The sequence below is a fragment of the Hydractinia symbiolongicarpus genome, chromosome 9 (assembly GCF_029227915.1).
Source record: "Hydractinia symbiolongicarpus strain clone_291-10 chromosome 9, HSymV2.1, whole genome shotgun sequence".
Lineage (NCBI taxonomy): Eukaryota > Metazoa > Cnidaria > Hydrozoa > Anthoathecata > Hydractiniidae > Hydractinia > Hydractinia symbiolongicarpus.
Genome location: NC_079883.1, coordinates 14,681,514 through 14,705,700, shown reverse-complemented (window position 1 = coordinate 14,705,700; position 24,187 = coordinate 14,681,514). Strand labels below are relative to the sequence as shown.

At 33.1% G+C, this 24,187-nt stretch overlaps 1 protein-coding gene across 1 annotated transcript; it reads left to right on the top strand.

Annotated features, from left to right (window-relative positions):
- The first annotated feature begins 569 nt into the window (after nucleotides 1-569).
- On the top strand, nucleotides 570-23,268 carry LOC130657501 (autophagy-related protein 2 homolog B-like). The gene is made up of 35 exons (XM_057460493.1): nucleotides 570-1,331; nucleotides 1,530-1,698; nucleotides 2,823-2,990; nucleotides 3,136-3,238; nucleotides 3,727-4,099; nucleotides 5,793-5,889; nucleotides 6,236-6,634; nucleotides 6,883-6,939; nucleotides 7,482-7,794; nucleotides 8,489-8,654; nucleotides 9,416-9,529; nucleotides 9,773-9,970; nucleotides 10,103-10,206; nucleotides 10,420-10,592; nucleotides 11,048-11,138; nucleotides 11,271-11,424; nucleotides 11,666-11,808; nucleotides 12,453-12,622; nucleotides 12,713-12,852; nucleotides 13,341-13,727; nucleotides 13,803-13,883; nucleotides 14,726-14,832; nucleotides 14,940-15,032; nucleotides 15,611-15,905; nucleotides 16,779-16,889; nucleotides 17,537-17,650; nucleotides 17,947-18,027; nucleotides 18,236-18,372; nucleotides 18,688-18,847; nucleotides 19,200-19,367; nucleotides 19,439-19,540; nucleotides 20,578-20,880; nucleotides 21,012-21,371; nucleotides 21,777-21,917; nucleotides 22,356-23,268. Exons 1-35 carry the CDS (start codon nucleotides 1,164-1,166, stop codon nucleotides 22,584-22,586), a joined length of 6,171 nt encoding a protein of 2,056 aa, XP_057316476.1. The 5' UTR covers nucleotides 570-1,163; the 3' UTR covers nucleotides 22,587-23,268.
- The last annotated feature ends 919 nt before the right edge of the window (nucleotides 23,269-24,187 follow it).

Here is a 24,187-nt window from a genome sequence, read left to right as displayed (position 1 = left end):
TTCTGAACTCCATCGACAGCGCTTCTAAGACTAGAATAAACAACAAAGGACTAAGTACAGAACCCTGATGTACACCAACATTTACACTAAATTCATCACTAAGTGAATCGTTAATCCTGACACGACTTCTAGCATTGCTGTACATAGACTGAACCATCGTAACTAGCCACTCATCCACACCTAATTTTCTCATAGCCCACCAAATAACTTTACGTGGCTCTCTATCAAAAGCTTTACTCACAATTTTTTGTACTATGGGTTTAAATTCCTGGCTGTAAACTTTGTTGGAACTTTGCTTTTTTGCATGTTGTCCAAGCCAAAACAAAGCCCCTGGGCAGAGTAGGTGGTATTACTTTTGTTTCTTGAAATTTTAAATTTTTAAGATTGCACACATGGAATTATTGCCGCACGGCTCCCTAAAATCTTAAGAAATGGACTGATATAGTAATTTACTTCGGTGTCTTTTGTATCAATGATTTTCTATTATAGAAAACTATGTTTAAGTTCGTATTATTTTTTTAAAAATTTTGTATTACCTCTGTTAAAAATTTTTATTTGAGATGAAGCACTTTGTATGGCTTTCGTTTAATGAAACAAAGTAGCTCGTAGTGCTGGTATAATGTACAGGCATTTTGAGACCGTATTAAGTCCAAGTTACATTCCACTTAAAAAACCATTTTGCAAGTATTTACTGACGTGAATCAAGGATTTTTCTTAACACGTAAGCATTTACCTTTTAGCGAGTAAGAAAATAAACTATGTAAGAACATGTAAATTGGTTGTGGTGTGCTTCTACAATTGTAAAGAAAAAATCAAACCGTTAAGAGCTAGAGAAATGAGACAAAAGTGCTACTGACCTGCTTTGTCCTCTTATACTCAATACACAAAAAATGATTTTGTCTTAGAGACTGATATAATTTTAAATCCTGAGAGAATGGTAAAAGAATTAACCACAGCAATCTCCTATTACTTTTTTGTTGTGTATATAATTTATGACTGTTTACTGCATGCATCTACTGTATTTTTATGTTGGTCATTCCTATATCACAATGCTAAATATCTTGGAAAATATTGTTTATAAGACCACCATTTTGTTAGCAATCCAGTTAACAATTTAAATTCTTATATATATTTTTAGATAATGCTAATCAATATATACAATCATGCCTTGGTATTTCCCCTGGTCTGAATCAATAAAGAAGCGTGCCTGTCGCTATTTGTTACAGCATTATCTGGGAGATTTTTTGAAAGAGAAGCTCGACCTTGACCAATTGACCGTTGATTTATATCATGGCAAAGGAACGGTTACGAATATTCCACTTGATGTTTGGGTAATCTAAAATTTATGTACTATATATTGTATAAAATTTTGTTTCAGACAGATAAATGTTTGTATATACATGCATAAAATTGGAAAATTTGCAGAATAGAATAGTTTCATCTGTCTATACCTGTTTCAAGCTGAATTTGTTATTACCTTTTTTCTATATTTCTTGAATTGTGATTTTCCATTTTAAAAATATATGTAGGCGTTAAATGAGATGATGTCCAATGCAGGCATTCCTCTGGAAATGGTTGATGGTTTTATTTCCAGTATCTCAGTATCTGTTCCTTGGAAAGCACTGCTGAATGACAGCTGTGAAATTGAGATACATGGACTACAACTAACATTCACGCCAAAGCAGAAGGTAGAAGAAGGTAGGAATTTTTTACAATTACTGTTACTGTTTTTGTTTTAAAAAAGTGACAGTCTCACTCCAGATTTAAGCAAAATAGTTTTTCTTACATCAAAATGCTTGCCATGAATTCCTGATAACTCATGTTAGACATGCCTTTCAATATAATGGACATAATCAGGGCGTAATACAGGTTTTAAGCTTGGTGGGGGGAAATAATAGAGTAACCCTAGCAGAGGCAACTTAACCACACACCAAAAAAAACATTTGTGATGGTTTCATTATCAATAAGTGGAAATTAGTGCTATGATGGTTTGTTATCAAATTCCCTGAAATGGTTTATTTACATTTTAGCTTCTTTATTGGGCCTATCTTGTACAGGTGACCTGTGTTCATCCATTATCACCTTTTCTCAGGATAGGATCATTAGTTTTTTCTGATTTTTGACCCAATAACAGGGAACAATAGACCTGCAAATGTGATGAAGTTAAATGGACTTAGAACTTAGAACTGCAATTTTATTTACATTACGAACTTTTTCACATCAGCATTTTTTTTGTCATTGCTGTGTTAACATGAACACCTGACTGTATTGCCAAATGCTACCGTTGATTTTGGATGCTGGACACGTTTTCCATGGATGACAAATACATTCATCAAACGTGTAAGCACATAATTAAGAATGTATGGACAATAAATATATTTGTGTAAGAAAAATGACAGATGTAGGAAAAGGCAGTAGGAAAATTTACACTATACTTGCCCTTTTTTATAAGCAGACATCAGACCAGGTAACATCTGTGTTAAAAAGTATAAAAAAGTCCATACTAGAATTTCTATTCTTCTAAGCCTGATTTATTAATTGTTTTATTGAATGTTTTATTTAACAAATGACAATGTATGTACTTTAAAAGTAATATTAAAAGAAAATACAATTTTTCAAAAGGTAACTACATCTTAGATAAAATATGTACCCAACTTTAAGGTTGAATTTTTGAAGGCAAACCACTGTTTTGACTCAAACACTAAGTGTGGGAAAAGGTGGAATCAAAATTTAATACCATGTCCAAGTTTAAAGTCTAACAATCATATTAGCAATCTCCAGAGTTAATTTATATTATTACTTAATTAAAAAGCTTTATTTAGGAAGTATGCTGGACAGTACCTATTCATGGAACTCCATGAGTATGACCACTAGTATTCAGTTGGCACAAGAATGCCTACGTCAAGAAGCTGCAACCAGTGGCGATGAAAATGCTGATGCAGGACAATCATTTGAGGGATTGGAAGCATTTGCACAAACTATTGAATCTGGTAAAATGTCATATAATGACTTATATATAAAAGCCCCAGTAATAATTAAGCATGTTTCATTATAATTGTGTACCGGAATGTATTTATATTGTAAGCACAAGATTCAAAACTTTACTCTTGTTTTAATCATGAAATATAATTTTAGTATTAGCTCGTGTGAGACTATCGTTTGCTGATATACTTGTTCGAATGGAGCATATGCCGATGGATTCAAAAACTGGAGTTGGGATTGAATTACACATTGATCGGTATGCATTAGTATTTTTTCCAATAATAAAAATATTGCCCTTAGAGTTGACCGTTTTGGCTAGAAAAGTGCCCTCCTAATTTTTTTCAAACATTCTAATAAACAATACAACAATTTCAAATAACTTAACAACATTGAAGATATTGTTTCAGTTAGACCGTTCACTGTTCATATTATTATTATTATCATTGTTTATCACTTCTTGTACATAATTACAAATTTTTAATAAGACATAAACCCTGCAAAAAGACTAAAGCACCTCACATTTTATGACAAAAATTTTGTAACAAAGAGATTGTAATAATATTCTGATGAATTTGTTTGTTTTGCTTCTGACAAGGTGCCAAGGTTAACAGCAAAAAAAGGACTATAAAAGTGGTAATTGGTTTAATAGATTTGACATGTGCAAGTGCGAGTGTTCAATGATTTAGTTAGTGGCAGACTTATTGCTACTGCTGTATTCACCTTAGTACTTCATTTCTTCTCTAGTATGGATTACTGGGACCTTTCTCATGAAGAAGTTGGGGAAGAAAATGCACCACAACATAGTGTTTATGAGCCAGTTGCAGTGGCGATCAAAAACTTTCAAATGAAAGGAATAAACTTGTTTATAGATGAATTTCCAAAACATAAAAGGACCCGTTTGAGAGAAACATTACCTGACGAGAATTTAGATGAATATACAATCAATCAGTTTTCTCATGTGGGGGAAGATTTTTATAAATACTCAACAAAGGAGAGGAAAGGAAGTGAGAAGGATGATATGCCAGGCTTACTACAGAAAGACAAGATTTTATCATCTTATGGTAAACAAAATGTTAAGGTTAAACTGAAACAAAGTGAAGCGTTGCCTGGGCCTAAGGTAAAAATAACTTTGCTTTGCCTAAAGACAATGTTTTGCAAACATTTCTTAAACAAAAATTGGGATAAATTTAGTTAATAATTAACTCATTTCTTCTATGGAAAGTTTTACATGAATTAAGTCAGTTTAGCCTCTGAAGAGAAATAATTTTTGAGCCAATTTCAAGTTCTTTTCACTAAACCTCACACAAAAAAGGGTTTTATTTAAAAATTAATTACAAATTTATGGGTTAAGATTTTTATTTAGTTAACGGTGTGAAGAGGTTTGGCTACTAAAAGAAAAAAAAAGATTGTGGAGGGAATTAGATAGTCAGAAAGTTGAATAAAAATAAAGATGCCAAAACCTCATTTCCCCCCACAATATACCTTTTAGAAAAATGTTCTACAAATATTTCTGAAAACCTCTTGTCTTGAGTGTCTTTATTAACGGGTAAAGCAAAACATGTTCTGTGTATGTCTCTTTTATAATAATACTAGTCGATAAAGCCCGTGGAAAAATCCACTGAGGCATAATAAAAAATTTGATGACGTCAGCAACCCATCTACAAAAAAAATTAGAACTTTGTTTTCATGTTGCCTCTATTGTGTAGAGCTTAAACTGCTGATCAAGAAAATGTATATGTTCATGTGGTTTTGATGAGCGGTTATTGAGATGTAAAAGTTTAGAAATTTTACTGACGTCAGGAATGGCCTGTCAAAACTCAGGACATTTTTTTGGGAAATTTGTACACCTATTGCCGTATAGATCTTAAAACGCCAATCAAGAAAATGTATAGAATTATGTACTTTTGACAAACGGTTGCAGAGGTATTAGGGTTTGAAGGTTTTTTGATGACGTCATCAACCCGTCCATTCCGAAACGGATGTTAGGACCCAGGTTTAGGAAAATTGCCCAAATTTGGCCTCAAAGTTTTGGGTGCACTGTAATGGCTTCATTAATTTAATATACTTTCCTTTGACGTTAATATTATTTTAACGTTAAAGTTTGGTAAATTACAGAATAATTTTAAGGGCGATGTTTTACAGACTTCATCAAAGAAAATAGCGAAGAATATAATCCACTTTGCAAAAGTCACAGACAGACAAACAGACAGAACTGGCGTATTATTATAGAGATGCTACTATGTGTGTATGTATGGAACAGGCACCGTGGACATTACAGTGGACAATATTTTTTAAGACCAAATAATTTGGTAATGGTAAGAAATAACTGACATCTCCTTCTGCATGGTAACTAAAGGCTACCTAGGACTAAAATTGGGCCAATTACCCAAGGTTACAAAACAGGTGGCTTATAATAGCATAAGCTACCTATTTTGTTGATGGTTTTTTTTAGAACAAAAAACTTTGAAAGACAATATATCTGTATCCGTTTGTCAATAGCACATTGAACCTATACATTTTCTTGATCAGTGTTTAAAGCTCTACAATAGAACCAATTCAAAAAAATATTTCAACATACACTGGCCTGTGCTGTCATCATCAATTTTTTTAAATCAATTTTTTCACCTTTAGACTAACAAATTGAATTTTGATAGTATGCCAACAATAGTGTAGAAGGTTTGTTAAATTTTGAAAAGAAGATTTTTTGGTATGGGAAGGTTATTGAAGGTTATTGTCACCAAATTAATTCTGTTTGCCTCCCTAATCAAGTGGATATTTTCCTTGTCCAGTCAAATTTTTACGTCATTTAGGTAGACGTTGATTACTCACTAGCAGGATTAAATATATTTTTGACACCTCGTCAACTCCATCTTCTTGTTGATGCTGTTTCTGCTATCCCAGAAGCAGGTATAGTTTGTTATTATTGCTCAACCTACTTTTGAATCATTTTTTTGGTTGTAACATTTATTTAATATCAATCTTCAATAAGTTTTACTTTGTTGATGTGGTATAAAGTAGGGTAATGCTAGTTTCAAGGAAGTAACTTGTGTTTTTTTGTGAAAGTTTTTGCAAAGAATAAAACTCTAAAATGATGTTTTTTTGCATTTTCTCTAATTGTGTGTGCAATTTCATGACAAACAAAACACCACAATTTTTTGATTTTTCTAGATTTCATGAATTTTGTTCCTTGCTAAACTTCTGTCAATGAAAATTTTTCCTTCTGTAGTATTAAAAAAAAACTTTCCCTTGATAGGACCACCCCAGGGAGAAGTCTCAGAGTCAGCAGGTTCTTCACGTAGAACAAGAATGCGCGAAATGAAATCTGAAGATTATATGAAGGTTGAAGAATCATTACAAAGTCAATTTCATGGAACGGAAACGCAGAACTGGAAGCAAGCGCTGAACAGTTTGCAGTCTGATGCCACCAACACAAACAGTTTAGCAAATCAATCTACTGCAAGCGAGGAAGAATTCTTTTCAATGTCAGATTTCCCCTTACCAGCTTTAGGGCAACCAACACTATTAAGTACTGTAAAACAACATAATCTTTCATTTAATGTCAATGACCCAAATTCGTTCTCACCTACTTCACCACGATCTACATTAAGTAACATTAGTTTGGGTGGAAGCAGCAGCTCTTTAAGCACAAAAGGTGAGAAATTTAGTAAGATAATGTAGACAATGTTAACTTTATGTGGTTATAATAAATTTGACCATTGATTGATTATATATTTGTAATGATAGCTATTCATATAGTGTGAAGGGACCAAGTGAGTATCTATAATGTTGATGTAGCATAAATTGATAAAAAAACTTTTTAATTCCAATGGCTGTTTTATAATGTTATCTTATTTCTGTATGATTCTTTCTATTCTTATTCTTTTTTTTAAACTTTACTAGGGACATTAACAGAAAGAGCAAGTACTGTATTCCGTGCATCTTCAGTTGGATCATCAGGTATGTAACAGAGAGTAACGGTAGTTATTATTAAAAATTTTTATCTACAAAATTGCTCAATTGCTTGTTTATCAATTATTATTGAAATGAATGCATCCCTTTTGAACACTTAGAAAGACATAGCAACAGAGAACAGTTCATATCCAGGTCAGTCAAACAACTGCGCTGCCTTTAGGGTGTTTTTTTAAGAATTCCATGTTCTCATCTCTTGTAGTCTGTTTTTCAATGCAGTCAGTATTAGGAAAATTGAAAAAGGATATTGGTTGAAAAAAATTAGGGTATAAAGCAGGAGTCAGGGGATAACTTGTTCTGATGCTTCGGAGGTGACTTCAGGTAGCTTATTTGTGTTACAGCCATGTTCAAATATACATCAAAAGCTAGCAAAATTTGAATGAAATGTTTGAAAATTAGAGACTTTTCACATTTTTGCAATTATGTTTTTGTTTGTTAGTTTGTTGTAGTTTTTTTATTACTTTTTTAAATTTTATAAAAAAGATATTCACTTCCACATAGCCATATTGATTTTTGCTAAAATTCACCAGGTTCAAGATTCACACATGGTTTCTCTTCACCCCCTACCAATGTTGGTCTGGCAGGAATTAGCACTTTGGATGATTCCATGAACACAACACATGTTAAATTAAGATCCAGCAATATAGTCTTAGTACTCCTTCACCGCGATCCTTTAATATCGCAGCATGAAGTCAGTGACAGCTCCATGGAATATTGTTTGGAAGAAATGTCCTCATTGTTTTTTTCACATTTGGAAAAGTTTTCTATGCATAGTTTGTTTGGGCTAAGTGGAGAGGATTTTCGTGACAGTTTGCTTACAACATGCTGTTATGATCATATCAGGTTTGTCTTCTTCATTATTGTCCACTTTTTTATTATTATTGTGTTTAAAGGTTCCTCCCGTGAAAAATAAAGTTAATTAGATATGAAAGAGCTTGAAAGGTTGTCTAAAAATTGAAATATTTTTTTTAAAATTCCTAATTGGTTCTTTAGAATTTGGACTAAGAAGATTCACTAATTATGCATGATATCATGAGTATGCTCTGCGCGGGTGTTATATTTAACATTTTTGACAAGCCATTTGAGTTAAAAATTGAGAGTTAAAATTTTTTCTGACCTTTCACTTTGACGCGTTTTAAACATTTTACATGAATTTTAATATTTAATTACCATAATTATACTCAATGCTAACTCATGACGTCATAATTTTGCATAATTAGCGCAACTTTTAAATCAAATATCTCCAGAAGGGATAAAGATTTTTCAAAAAAATAAAAAGATTTCTGGAGAACTTTCAAAGATCTTTCATATGTGCTCACCTTTATTTTACGCAGGAGGTAACCTTTAATCAAGAAGAAAATATCACTGGCATAGATATTTTTTACAGACAAAAAAGTCTCAATGATTATTTAACAAAAAAACAACATTTATTTTCCGAATACTGTCTTTAGCTCTGGTAAGTGGCAAACTTTTGTTTATAACTGGGTCCATAAATCTCTAACATTACTCTCTTTATTTTGCTTATTACCATATTTAGAATTCTAGCCTCTGCAGTTACATTGGAGATGGAACAAAAAATTATATCAGGCTCAAAATCTCTAACAACGGACATGATTGTAGGGAAACTTGCTGTTGATGAAAATCTGTATGACACAGTCAATAAAATTGAGAAAAAGACAAAGATACCCTATTCCCAAACTAAAGTATGTCATAGTAAAAAATTTTAATATACTTCTCAGATTTTTTTAAACAGTAAAATGTCTGGGCATGGAACCACATGATTTATAAGATAAGCCTTATTACAGTCTGTTTATCATTCACATTAAAGAATTACGTTTTAATCCTGGTTCGTTATTAAAGAAAGAAAGTTTTTTGTGACAATCAAAATTTGTAGTTCATAATAAATTATTAAGGTTACTGTAAAGGAAACAAATTTTTTTTTAGGTTTTTTTAAAAAATTCACGACATATAGAAAAAAAAATTCTCTTTCGAATGACATATTTTATATTCCATGAAAATATTTGGAACATCCCTTTTTTCTGGAAAAAGCCTTTTCAGAGGTGTTATATCCTTCACACCTTCGAGAAAATATGTGTAAAATGAGTTAAGCATATTTTTTGTAAACATTATGCATGATAAGAAACTTCCGCATTTTAAAACGTGCGGCAAAAAAAAGGTGTGTGTGTGTGTTTATTTAATTATACTTTCTTTTTAAAAATCAATATCTCATGAAAATAGCACCACCAAATATGTCTTTCATCAAGCATTTAGGAACAAAAAAAAATAAAAAAAAATATAAAAGTATTAATAAATTATAAGGGTTTTTCTGAGACTACTTATCAAGTGAGTTTTTTCCTTTACAGTAACCTTAAATTAATTTCTTCAGATTTTATTATTACAATTTCATTTTAAAAATTCTACACACACAAATGTCTTCCTGTAAAGTTTTTTTCTGCAATTGTAGCTACTTCAGTTCAAGTTACAAGAAGATTCTCCATTATATCCTGGTATGTTTGGTGCAAATTTGTCGCCCTGTGTGAAAGTTAAGATGTTTAAGACCCAAAGAGCTGGTTCAACAGTGAGTGATTTCTATGTTCAATTTGACATAGTAAACAATCCTGTCTTTTACTTAAAGAGATTGATGGAACAATTTTAGAAAGATGTTTTTTATTCAAAGAAAAGGAGTTGAATCTAAGGTTGTTAGCCAAGAAGTCCAAAATCATTTTCTTAATTCAATCACTTCCATATGAGTGGAAACCTTCATCAATGCTGTTTTCTTTCGATTTCAATATTTTTTAAGTACAAATATAAATTTTTTCAGGGAGTTCAGTCGAGGTCAACATTGCCACCGAAATCCTCTGTGACAGTTGAATTGGGTGTTTTAGATGCAGAAATTGATTTGACAATGATAGATCGTATTGTTGCCTTATTGCATCCTGGTCCATTGTACAAAATGAATAATACAAAACACACCAACATAAATAACATGTACGCTTCGTTGGCTACTGGTCAATCGGCTGTAGGTTTTTTGTTAAGAATATGTTGTTTTTTTCTAGTGTTTTATATCATGAGTATACATTACGTTTCACACAGTATCTGATCAACTGTGTGTGTCTTTCAAAATTTAAAATAAAAAGGATTTGTAATTTAGAATCAACAAACAGCTTTTCGACAAGTTATGGATGACAGTCCTATGATAGGAGAATATAAAACAGATTTTTCTGTTCAGTGTTCAAATGCTACCTTGCTAATAAGGTAAGAAATAAAGTTATTTAGTCTAATAACTATCAAGGCCAAGAAATAGAACTTTCTAATGTGGTTATAATTAATTCGAATTATTTGTTGTTGTTTTTGGCAAGTAAAGTTAAGTATTCGGAATTTTCATCTTTAAACCAGAAGTGCAATAAGTTCACAGTATTTCTTATTTTAATGGCAACTCTCCATTTTTTTGTTTTATTTTTGGTTCAGATTCCCAGTTCCAGACCTTCGACCCTCCAGTGATATTAACAAGAGGCCATGGTGGCATAAAGCTGTGCACAAGGAGAATTTAAAAGTTGACATTTCCTCTTTCGAGTTGAAAACCTCACTACATGCAATCCAAACCTCATTTACTTATGATATAACTTTTAAAAAAGCAAGAGGTGAGCAACCGTATTTTTTTTATAATTGCAAACTTCAGGGTTGTATATTCCATATTCATGTTTCCACATGCAAAATCTAAGTGTTGTTATCTTCTCAACCTATATACCTAGCCAAATAATATGAGCCATGATACAATTATTTTAATCGAATGTCTACCTTGTGCAAAAAGTCACACATGTACCATTATCCCTTGTTTAAAAACAAAAAAGAATAAATAGGACTAAAATATCAGGGAAAACCAATTCTTTTATCACGTCTCCTTTTCCTTGCATAGTGCCAGTATGGTTTTATGTAACAGGCCTCTCCTCATCGAAATGATGGGTAATCAAATCAAATGGTTCGACTAGTTTGAGAAATTTAACCTTTCATTCTGAGCAACATATTCTTGGATACCTACATACCATAGACTACCAAAAAAAAGCTAGAATAACATTTTCTCCTGTAATTTTTTTAGCATTCTTTCTGGTGCAAGGTAATTATTATCATTTATTTGACATTGGCATGGAGGATGGAGACAAAAATTCAATGGGTATTGACATGCCAAGGTACATGTATTCCTCTGTTTTTTAGTTACTTAATTATGCAAATACAACAATGATTTCCCTAAGCTTGCCTTACAATATAAGTGAGTAGTAGCCACACTACATGCATAAACTGGTAGATATTAACGCATTTAGAATACTAATCACTTCCTGTCAGCCAGTCAATTCAGTATTTGAAAATGACGTCTCTAAAGATTCATCGCCTGACTCCATTGAAAGTGAATATCCATGGATGAAAAGCGAACCATCACCATTTGCAACACAACAAACAATGTATGAGAATGAAGAGGTGATATAATCTTTATAAAATTCTTATTACCTTCTTTGAGCTTATTTATGCTGCACGGTTATCTCTTTTTAAATTTGTCTTAAATGTGAAAAATAGGTCCTATAATTTTGCATTCGGACAGAACGATTCGTATCATCCAGCAATTAATTGGTTTTAAAATTTTTTAAACAGAAGTCAAAATCACGTAGTATTTTCTAATTCCGGATATTTTTTGTTGTATATCATACTTGATTATTCGTAGATGGTGTTACCAGGATCAGTAGCAGAGATGAATGCTTTTCAAGAATTTGCAACAATGAACTCAAAATTTACTATCAACTGTTATGTTCCATACGTTCAAATGAACTTGCACACTAATGACATTTTTGAGCTTGTTTACAACAGGTAAATGTTTTGATTTTAACCATACTTAAGGATACATGAAAGGATTGCTTTTTTGTCACATTTTTAATTTTTATATCATTGGAAGGCTTATAATTCATAGATTGTTTATTTAAGATAAAAAGTATAAATTTTGGACAGGAAAAGAATGGTAAAGGGAGAATACAAAACTAAAAAGTACAAGCTTTTTTGGAAACAAAACTAAAATAATAATGCTCTGGACATGCTGAGATCTCTAAGGGTGTCTGGTTTTCCCCCTAAAAGTGAATTTTCAAGATATCATAGCAGTGTAGACGTAAAAAAGTACAATAGAGAAACACTAAAAGCAACGTTTCAATATAAATTCAGAACTACACTTAAAATAGCAAAACAGAGACACCGTTTTAGTACTCCAGTGAAGCAGATTTGAACAGTAAGATTTTTTGCGGTAAGCTTTAAGCGCCTGGCAAAGAAAGTGTTCGACAATTTCGTTTAGCAGTTTAGCAAATTTAGCAAGTATTCATATAAAATGGGTAATATGTGTTTAAAGAGTAAAAGTTTTTCCATAAATAAAAGTAAATTTTGCTTCAATTGGCTTATATATGAGTAAAAAAAAATATTTGGGAAACACTTCAAATTTATAATTTTTGTGCTGATTTAAAATTTAGGTTTTTCGGAGATCTAATGATGTGGGAATCACTTGCTCCATCCCCTGTTGACTTTAATACTAAACAAATGAATCCATATGAAAGCGTACATATCAATCTAGCTAGCCATATTGGCCAACTTGACAATGGTGGCGATAAATTTTTTATGTGTCGTTCAGCAATACGAGATGGTACACAAATTTTTAACTCCTATATTAAATAAAACATGAAGGACAAATAACTTCCTTTTCATAATAACAATGAGAGTAATTTATTTTTAGCGTTTGATTCTCATTCAAATGACACAAGTTTCTTTTCTGCTGATTACACAGACAGTCCGCAAAAACATCATGAACAAACAAATCTGTGTTTTTCTTTACACATTGATAAAGGAGAAATTGCGTTGTTTCCTCCTGCGAAGGTATATCATTTTCTTTTTTATTTTTAATGTTACATTTTCGTTTAAAATATGCGTAGTAAAACACATCTAATGTCTTAATTTCTGAATTTCTATGGCGTTATAATGTATGTATAAATGCATAAACGTTAAGAGGTGTAGAATAGGTCCTCTTTGCGCAAATGTGTGCAAAAAATGAAAAAATATTGTTGATGTGAGAATTTAATTTATATTGTGAATATAGCTTTAAGTTTGAATAAATTAAAATTAGTTCACGCTAATCTAGTTTTGTTTAATAATGGCAAAACATGTCAATTTTAACCATTTGGTCATGTTTGACATGTAGTCTTGGGAAGAGTTAGTTAGAATTGCAGGTTATTATAGTATGATTTTGTAAACAACTGTGCAAAGGTTGTGAGAATTAGGATGGATGTGTGATAATGTGCAAACATAGAAATGTGGATATCACGAAATTAACATCATTGTTGCTAACTTATAGAAATATTTTGTAGGATTCATCCTCTGATATGTCTTCATCTACTCCAACCGATACATCTTGCACAAATGTTAATGCGATAAAAGAAGTTGGACATGTTGTATTGAATGTGAAAAATGGGCATTTTTTTATCGCCTCTGGTTATAAAGGCCAATCAAATACAGACTTTATGGAATTATACTCGAATGAAGTTGAGCTATTCCATAGTAACTATGTGAACGACTCGATTAATATAAATATTATGGCAGATGCATTAAATACTAGTGACTTATTAAACACAATACATCCTTCTGATGATAATGTAAGCTCAAAATGTAAAGGGGCTATGGGTGCTGGCACAGAAAATCTAGCCATGCTGTCATTGGCTTTGAAGAGTACATCACAACCCTCTTCTAAAACTAAGGTGAGTTTTGATAACTCACAACAGTGTGAAACAGTTTTGAAAACTAAGAAGCATAACTATTTATCTGATTTTTAGGATAATAAATTAGCAGTAGCTCTTCGAGGTGGTACTCTAAACCATGTGATTAAGCCTTCAGGACAGAGTTGGCTGTTACAGGTGAAATTTTTACGTTATTTTCTTTAGTTTCTTGATTTGTTTTTAACTAGTAATTTGCTACTAACCTTGATTCATGATGGGGTACAGTCAACTCTCTAATTAATGAATACTCTTAAAAGTAGAACCTCTAATTAATTAAACTGGATTGCACTAGCAAAACCATGGTCAAATGCTTATACTTTAAATAGTGTTCAGTTATACTCTAAATATTGTACAGTAATTAACAGAAAGTTTTTGTCAGGCAAAAGTTCTGATTAAATCTTCTCTAGCTAGCAGATGGAAAGAAAATACAATTGTTTTATTTTAAACATTTATATTTATTATATTTATATTTCATTTGACTTGATGTACCAACATCACACTACTTTTTTCAAATAAAATGAAAGTTATGTCCATTTAAGCATTTTCTTTCCCCTAAACTAAGATAAATTGACCATGGGTTACATATTTGGTGGGCTAAAAGTTCTGGAAGCACGTTTTTTTGTCAAATTGATGTGGGAGAATGAGAATATTCTCCAAATAGTATGCATACACACACATCTAATTAGCAGAAAAAAAATGATTGCACCAAAAGTGTCTGCTAATTGGAGAGTCAACTCTATATCATTACCACCACTGGCACTACCACCAATTACAGCCACAATGTGTATAATGCGCAGGATTTGTGACACATTTTACGAGGCCGCATGTATTTTAGAGATGCCTACTATCTCACCTCTTCATCCATAAAAACAAAATACAAAACATAAACCATTGTGAGAATTAGTTGTAATGAAATAGTAGCCCCCTTATAGTAATCGTTTGTTAATGAAAAGCAATGAAGGAATACTGTTTTCTTGTAGCTAATGAATTTTATGAGTATCGAAGACTACCCTATCCTTGGATACACATTTCCATCCACTATCACTGGACTGCATTTGCATTTATGGGGGTGTGCGGTTGATTACAGGTAGCTATTTTCTTCTTCCTAAACCCACCATGTAAATTTGAAACAGCAGTTGCAGAAAATCTTATAATATTTCAAATGTCAATCGAAATGTACAATGACTTTTTCAGACCCATCAATCTTCCCGTACATTCATTGCTGACAGTTGAAATGTTCAGTTTGTCCAGCAACTTGATACCAATGTCAAAAACATCTATTCTAAGGTAAGAGATGTGATATTATTTTGTTTTTCCCTTTGGCCTGCAGCTTTGTTATAATCGAAAATATGTCTGTTTCTTGTAACCTGCACATAAAACATCTTAACAACCTGCGGGTGATAATATTTTACGTAAAAAATGTGAATGTCAATGATTGTCATTGACAAACAAACCAAAATTGGACAAAAGTATGATGTATGATATTATTAAATTTGTTTTTTTTTAATATTTTTGCTGTTTGAAAACAATCATTTTTAAACAATCAAACAAATTCTACGATTTTTTTACACCCAAGAGTGCGTTGGATAATGGACATCTGGCAGTTGTACCCGAAAGAACATAATTCTTAACGGCGGTCTTATTGACCTAAAAATGTTGAAAAGGGGACACTAGATTTTTAAACTAGAACAGACCAAAGAGGGCAAGCATTTTCCAGGAGGGCTGCTTTTTAGTAGTTTTCATTTGATAATGCATTTTGATGTTACCATAAAAGAGGAGATAATTACGACATTTTATTTTTTCTTTCTTTATAATTGAAAAGTTATCCCATCTTTGTCATCGCTTAGTTCTCATTGTGTTTCCAGATTTCTGATAGAAGACTCCACATTCTATATCTGTGACAAAACGACTGATGACGTTAACACGTCCAGCTACATTCCTGTCATGGATATGGCAATGTTTGAGTTGACACTGAAGCTTACCGATGGGTTGGACACCCGTCAACCTGTCTTTGATCTTGCCATGTCAAATAATATGTTGAACATTCGAACGTGTTCGGATTCGTGCGTTGCATTAATGAAACTGATCAAATATTTTGCTTCTGATGGTGATTTACAACTGGATGGCTGTGTGTCAGATACAACCTCGGAAGGAGAAGCGGTACGCATTTGTAATTTGCCATAACGTTGTTGTTGTTTTTGCATGCGCCTTTTACGAAGTTAGACAGACGTATGGTTGCCCTCTCAAGTATGCACATCAAAATACCGTCCCAGAACTTAAACATGTTTTTTCACGTTGTTTAGATTCGCGTCTGGATAGCACCTTAATCTGTTAACTCTCCAACGATTATTCATTCAGTTCAGGAAATTTGTTTCTTGGTTTGCAAAATTTTTAAATAAGAGGTTGATTTTTAGCAGTTTGGTGCAGAGTGCATTTGCGATTATAATTTTTGATAAGAAGTTGATAAAAGCGAAAAATTTCGCATATAAAACTATAAATCAAAAATTAAAGAGTAAGAAATCGCCCTCTACACCAGAAAAATATAATAGTAAGACACTTCAGTCTAAAAATATATTCGAGTAGTTTCTACGTATTTTTAACTGTAAATATGTAGCTGTATCTACGCATTGATCTACGTTGGTACAGTTTTCTTTGACAAGTTATGTCAATTTCATTAGAAAGTGAAAAAAGGCGCGAAAATTAAAAAAAGACACTAAAACAATAGACACGTTAAAAGTCATTAACATTCAGTTGTTTGATTGGGTGATGCATTGATGTCAATTGAATTTCTTATGCTCAAGTGCTCTTATGAAACGAATACACACGAAGAAGTAAATGTGAACAAATGAAAACTTTTCTCTTTGCTGTTTTGTTTTCTCTTTGCTGCTTGCGTTCCATAAGCAGAACAATTTCATTTTTGAAAATAATATCATATTTAAAAAAAGAATATATGATATTGTTTTCATATTGAATAATAAAAACAACGAGTGTAAATTCTGTTGTTTCGTTTACTGCTGTATTATTCATGTGTAGGAATTAGATACAACTTTACCTTCAACACCAGTTATTGATGGCCAGACCATGGATTCAAATCATATTGATGTACTGATGGCAGACGCTATGCTAGATGACAACGATGACAAAGTAAGATGCTTGCTATAGCAATATTGTGCTACTTTTCCATATTTCTAAGGCTGTATGCATTACACACCACTTATTTTCTGTAACGATTCTTGGAAGTCTTAAGGGAATAGTCAGGAAGAAATGTGGACCTAAAAATCAGTTTGCTCAGTTTGAGGGACAACGAAATGTTAATGAATTGTGAAAATAAAATTAAATATACTTTAGAAAAGATGTCAAAGTTCTCACTTAAGTCGATGTTGGCCGTTCTTTGGTCTTTTTGCACCTTAAATGCGCATTTATTTAGCGCAGTTTTACGAATTTTGATATTGTTACTAAGTCTAATGTATTTTTGCGAGCTTTTCAGTGATGTAATTGGTTATTTTAAAAATTGGGAAAGTAGCCTCAAATAGCACATTAACAAATAACATATATGATAGCAGATAAAATATTTAACCATTAACTATGAAAAGGCTATTCAAAGAGAATTACTTCAACTTTAAGGTTTCCAATTTACTATGATTTTTTTTTCAATTAATTTCTTCTGGTTAGCGATTTAACAACGCATCAGCTTGCATATGCAAGATATATATTTAATCTTAAAGTACGATGCAGCACAGTAAAGTTGGGTCGGCTGTGATAACCTTCACGTTGGTTTTTATTTAACTTAGGTTGATGGTAAGTTTGAAGGTACACTGATTGATGAATGTTTTGATGATATTGAAGAAGATGATCCATCCAGTAGCGATGAGTATTGCTTCTTGGATAACGACACACCAAAACAAGTAAGCTAACCTATCTTTGGTAGCTTTTGATTTGTTTTTAATGTAGGCACATAAATCAAAATTTTACGTAAACTTCTGACGTTGTTGCCAAGATACACTTTGACAAAGGAGCAAAGGCTATTATCGCCATTTTTTCTGGTAAGATTGCTCCCCCCCCCAAATCGAGGCCCAGCTCCTTCCGTTCTTTTTTAATATGCCTTTTTCACGAGATTTTATGTTTGAGAAATGCAAACTTAGATAATTGTGAAGTTGTGCATAAAAATGAGTTTCATATAACTTATCACTTTCTTTTGTAGAATTCGGATGAGCATGATCCTATTGTTCGAATGCTGACTGACAAAAAAATAAACATAATTGATGGTTATTTTCAAATACCGGTACATTGTATTTTCATTTTTTAGTAAAGTAAACCTCCTTTCTAGATAATTTTAAAAGTTGCAGTTTTTCGGTATTTTTACCTCGAGAATTTAAAAAAAAAATATTTTACACTGCAATTCAAATGCGTAAACACGTTGGAAACGTAGCTTTGATTTTCTTGAGCATTGTTATATTTTATGTTACTACGTCATCCGTTTGTTGTTTTAGCTGGGTAAACAAGACCTATTAGGTTCCCCAGACGACTACCCCCCTGCTGTGTACAGATACACGATTCGTGAAATGTCACTAGTGTGGCAGATGTATGGTGGAAATGACTTTCAAACAACGAGAACAAGGAGAACTAGGTGAGATGTGTGGACAGTTTAATGGTTAGATAACTCGCTTTATTTTCTGCAATTTTCGATTCCATAAAACTAATGTGTGGTTGGAACTGTGGAAGATTTCTGTAAAAAAGAAGCTTTTAACACTGTAGATTCGCCTTAATTATCACTCCAGAAAACAACATTAATAATGTATCCCTTAAAATTTCCAAGGACAGTCACCAATTACATAGCACCTACCAACACCACTTAGTTGATTCCTTGTTATAGATCCATTTTCTACTTCTATACTGCCCGGCGTCGTATTTTATTTCTTTCATTTTGCATCTTTTGTTTTAGCTCAACATCGAGCCCTAAAGTCTCTTCATCTCGCAAGTCTTCTTTAAGTTCACACCGAGCGACTTCTCCTAGTAAAGCTGACACGAAATATAAGGTGCACAGAGTGAAGGGCGGTGTTAACCGCGATGTTAATACGTTGATGGAACTTCAGATGAACAAGGTATGTACATCACCGTGTTATGTGTGTGAGAATAATCCAGTGAACTCATTGTAATCGATTAGATTATACGCGGTGTTGCAGATAGTTATGGCGTTTCCTTGCAAAAGAGTATTCCCATACTCACACCGGATAAGAGAGAAATCAACAAAAATTTTCAAAATTTTTGGGATAGAAAAACTTTTCAGGATATTGCTAAGCAAAGGTTTTTGATTATTTTGAGGTATTCAAAGGCAGAAACTTTCACCAAAATAGTTAGGATGGCTACCAATTTGCGTAGTATCACCATCATGCTGACTTTTTTTCGGCGAAATTTTTTTGCATCAAATCCTTTTTTTCATACCTTTGTTTCTAGATACGATTTCAACACGAAGTATACCCGGAAAAAAACAAACAAATTTATCGAGACGTCCTTTTAATTTACGACCTTGAAATACGTGATCGGCTGGTGTCTTCACAACTCAACAAGTTCCTTTATTGCTTTTCGTCTGAAAATCTACCAAAACAGTCAAGCGCTAATATGGTACGGGTGACTTTGAATTTGATCCAGTACTCATTGATCTATCTATCTTACGACTATCTTTTTCTACGTAGGTGACCATAAAGCTACTGGTTAGTAAGCCTGAAGACGAGGCTCGCTCTGAAGAAGCATCGTTACGAGTTTCGCTACAACCTTTACGACTAAATGTTGATCAGGTGAGATTTTAGCGAGCAGAAAGTTTAAAAAGTTTTTACACGCGGAAAATACGATCACTACTTATCAGTTTATTCTAATTCGCAGAAGATTTTTTATGTAGCGTTAGTTTATTTTTTTTCGCTCCAGTTATTTTTTTGAGGAAATAAAAAAATCCTACTGTTTGTTCGAATAAAGGTTGGTTTAAGTTTACCATCTGAGCATGCCAAATACTACACCGTGGATTTACCGTAAAATTATGAATAAATTCCTTGGCACTTGTAAATGTCTAAATTTTGCTTGGGTGTTTACTCAAAGATGTGTTTATTGGCGGGTGGGCGTTCTTTACAAAAATGACTATTTCGCTGAAGTAACAAAAAAGACAAGCGTAAACGCAAGCTCTTTATTCAGGTGCAAAAAATATTAAAGATCTTTTTTACGATTTAAGGAGAATGCGTTTATTCTAACGTTAATTTAGACGAGTTTATTTAAGAATGTTTGTTTGAGCATGTATGTTTATTAGGCGTGAATTGATTGTCATCAAAAGGGCACGTTCATTTAATCCTACTGCTAGTGCGGACATTACGTGTGCGCATGCGTGGATTTGCGTTCAACAAACTTTCATATTTCAGCTACGGTAATCGATGTTATCAGTATCAGTGAATGTGTTGGAAAAACATGTTACAACTTTCAGGCCGCTCACACAGTTTTTTTAAAAGAACAAAAGTATATACAGGTTAGAGGTCCAAAACTTTAAAACATCCTAATTAACGAACTTCAAAAATAAAAAAAAAGTTAAGAACAATTTATGAACATTTTGAGGCTTTAAATTCGAAAAGTTGAGAGCATTTGAAAGCCTCCAAAAAACGTAAATTAGGATAGTGCGCTTATTAAAAAATCAAGAACATTGATTTCTGCCGTAATTTTTGTAATTCTGTGAATGAGCTTAAAAGCCTGCATATACACTGGTAGGTTGAGCTTTTATATTCTTCTCTGCTATATGCACAGAGGTCGAACAATCTAATCCTCGATTCAATCTTTTATCATTTTTGCATTTTAGGAGTCATTGTTTTTCCTTAAAGACTTTTTCGCCGAGATATCCGGAAATAAACCGACTCCCAAACCGGTAAATCCGGATCTTTCCACTTGTTTATCTTCGTCACCTGGTAGAGAGCCGTTCCAAACTATCTCCGATTCTCCTGTGATGTCATCGCCTGTGAAAAACGAGATGTTAAAGCATTCGTCGTCTTCGGAAAGTTTAAAATCGGAAAAATCGGCCGCACTGTTTATAAAATCTTTTGTTTTTTCTCCAGAGGTTCCGATAAGATTGGATTATCAAGGCAAATACATAGCGATTGAGCAGGTAATACGGTTGTTGTGTGATGTTACCTGATTTAAATTATTTTCTAAATTATTTTTCGCTTACTCTTTTTCCTCTTTTCTGAAAACAGCATTGTAACAGGGGTAAAGCTTGAATTTTTTCAAACTTTAAAGGGTACACTAGCCGGTCTGATAATTGGACTATCGCAGTTAAACTGTTCAGAATTACGACTAAAACGTCTATGCTGTCGAAGCGGCTTGCTAGGCATTGACAAACTTATCTCCTACATCCTTCAAGAATGGTTGAACGATATCCGACAAAACCAGTTAAAGAGTATACTTGGCGGTGTGGGTCCAACGTATAGCTTGTTACAGCTGTTTCAAGGCGTGAAAGATTTGTTCTGGATGCCAGTACAGCAATATAGACAAGACGGGCGCATCGTTCGTGGACTGCAACGAGGCGCCCATTCATTCAGTACGTCGACAGCTATGGCTATGTTGGAACTGTCAAATCGCTTAGTCACCACCATACAGGTATGCGTTTAATATTTATGCAGGACATCAACTTTGTGTGTAAAACACCGTTAATAATCAGATCATGTGTTTTCAATGCATAACGTCTCGGCGTTGCATAATGGGTGATGTGAACCGAACCTCAAGCTATATTCAGTTATAAGTTGTTTTTATCATCTTTTTCTTGATCAACATGTTATTGAAATCGCAGGAGATGCTGTTTTTATATAAAAAAATCTTTTAAATAACCCCATATGAACATATCAAACTATATTAGATAATCCAAATAGCTTTGTTGGTAAAAAATTGTATAACGAGCTGTTAATGTATTAAAATGCCGAACACACATTTCTGACTGTCCATTATTCTGTTTTTATTCATTATTCTGTTTTTATTTCATTTGAGTATGCAATAAAACCTTTTTAGAGTTTTGCTGAGCTGACGTTTGATATGGTGAGTCCAGGTCCAAGCCACGTGTCTGCTTTACAAACACGAAGTAGTGGTCAAGTTGCACAACCAGCTGAAATGAGGGAAGGACTTGTTAACGCGTATACTGTGCTCACTGAGGTATTGTTTAAATTTCAAACAATATATTTCCTAATGGTAAAACTAATAGACGGCTATATTGCATTTTTGTTTGCTTGTTTGCGCTCGTTTTTCTTTCTTTAATATACTGCCTTTGTCGCCAAAATAAAATAATTTGTTAGACGTATTTTTTCAAAAGACTGAAACATTGTAACTTCCTCTGGAATTTCGTAATGTCCCTATTTAGATATCCTTAACAGAAATTGACAGTAACAAGGGCGTTGTCTATTTTAGTATTGAACGTTATAATTCTACTTACGGTGAATTAAACATTAAGAGTGAAAATTGATTGAGAGGTTGTCAAAAACCTGTTAGGGTCGAAAAATTTTTTGCCAATAAGGTACCCCTGTTTTTATTTTTCTAGGTCGCAATATGTCTTCGCGATTCAATATCTTCTTTTATCTATAAACAATTTTTCAGGGTTTCTCACAAACGGCATCAAACATTGTTCGAGTTGCGACGGAAGAACACGAGAAAAAAGGTATGACGGGTGCCGTGGGTGGCGTATTAAGACAAATACCACCCACGGTTGTCAAACCACTCATACTTGCTACTGAAGCCACCTCAAATGTGCTGGGCGGCGCAATGAATCAGCTTGCGCCTGATAAAAGAAAAGAAGCTCTTGAGAAGTGGAGAACCGAAAACTCGTGATCAGCTTGTACAAGTTTAAGTGTGTTGATAACAATGGTGTCGCAGAGAAACAAAAATGTTAAGATCATCGACTTCACATATGATGGCTATTTTTTAGCGAGTGTTAAGTAGGCGGAATTGTATTCGACTTGGTGTCGATGTATGGAGTATGATCTCCCCAGCATAATACTATCCCTTCTTAAAGTATTACTTCCAAAGACATGCGTAAATTGCAAATGCGTTTTCGCTGTATGTACTATTGTAAATTGTGACCTGGCGCGTTTCAAAATGAACTAATTTTCACTCAAACTCTTGTCGTAATAATTTTGAAGTTGTCTAAAGTTAATTGCGAATTAATTTTACGATATTACCAGAAAAAAATCATACTTGCGAGCTTGTACACAATGATACCGTGTCGGTATTCTCATAGTTGCGTGGTTACGATGATAACCACATCAATGATTGCAAACAGCTGTGTTGCAATACACCAATCTCGCCCCAGGACCACTGCACCTACGACATGCTGACGGAGCAGGTTTGTATGCCATTGGTGTAGAATGGACCGGGAATGGGGTTGTACAGTAAATGTATGTACGGTAAATTTCTTATATTAAGTAAACGTTTTATCGCAAAAAAGGTTTATGTAAATTTTTGTGTATTTTGATAAATTTATGTATTAAAATGTCGAATTCTTTAATAACAACTTTTTTGTTCTTAGTAGTTTGGGAATTAAACAAGAAGTCGGACGCAGTTTGAAAATGACGTTTAAACAAAATTATGAGAAAGTTAATACAATGCTGTAGCTGCAAGGAAAATGATCAAAATTCAAATATTACAGTTGATAAAATTTAATTTCTAGACAAGTTTGAAGAAAAAATTGTATGTGAAAATATGAATTATTTGACCTAAAATTGTTTTGTTTACGTGACACAAAATCGACTTTTCGAATATCGTTTTAAGCATACATTTTTTTTTGTTTACCATGCCAATGTTTTTTTTAAAAATAGAACTCAGCCTTAGTCACCGAGGCATTTCCAGGAAATTACCCAGGGTAAATGCTACAAAAAAAATCGGCAACCTGTACAAGCATCTATATTTGAAAGTGAAGATAAACAAAACTGATTTTATCATGGCCGTAGGAGTCTCTCATGATTTAAAAAAAGGCTTAGGGTTATTTATCTACTATCAAACTTTGTTTTCGATGACACGTAAAGGATTTCATCGGCTGCCGGACGTTTTTCTTCTTTTAAGTTATTGTATCTAATATCCACTGGTGACACTTGATGGTGACGAAAGTCATCAAAATAATTTGTTCTTAATACTTTTCCCTTTGACCATATCTTGTCATCTGTTTTGTTTTGTTTGTTTTCGCTGACTATAATCTTTGTCTTTTTTTAATTACGATAAAGAAATGATTCAGAGGGTATTGCAAGTGGAACGACTTTATGCTCAGTTTTAATACCCTAGACCTGCGGAATTTCCCCATGATTTCACCCCGTGACACATGGCAATTTTCATTACGTGCATAGCCCTCATAATTACGCAATTTATTTACTAAGATATCGTGGTTTTTATAGCCTCACAGTGCGACATTTTGGATTTCGCGTCAGCGAAAAAAATGA

Coding starts and splice junctions, on each gene's coding strand:
- LOC130657501 (XM_057460493.1), top strand. CDS start 1,164: ATGCCTTGGTATTTCCCCTGGTCTGAATCAATAAAGAAGCGTGCCTGT. Junction 11,809..12,452: donor TTTGAGCTTGTTTACAACAG/GTAAATGTTTTG, acceptor TTTAAAATTTAG/GTTTTTCGGAGATCTAATGA. Junction 19,541..20,577: donor TACGACTAAATGTTGATCAG/GTGAGATTTTAG, acceptor TTTGCATTTTAG/GAGTCATTGTTTTTCCTTAA.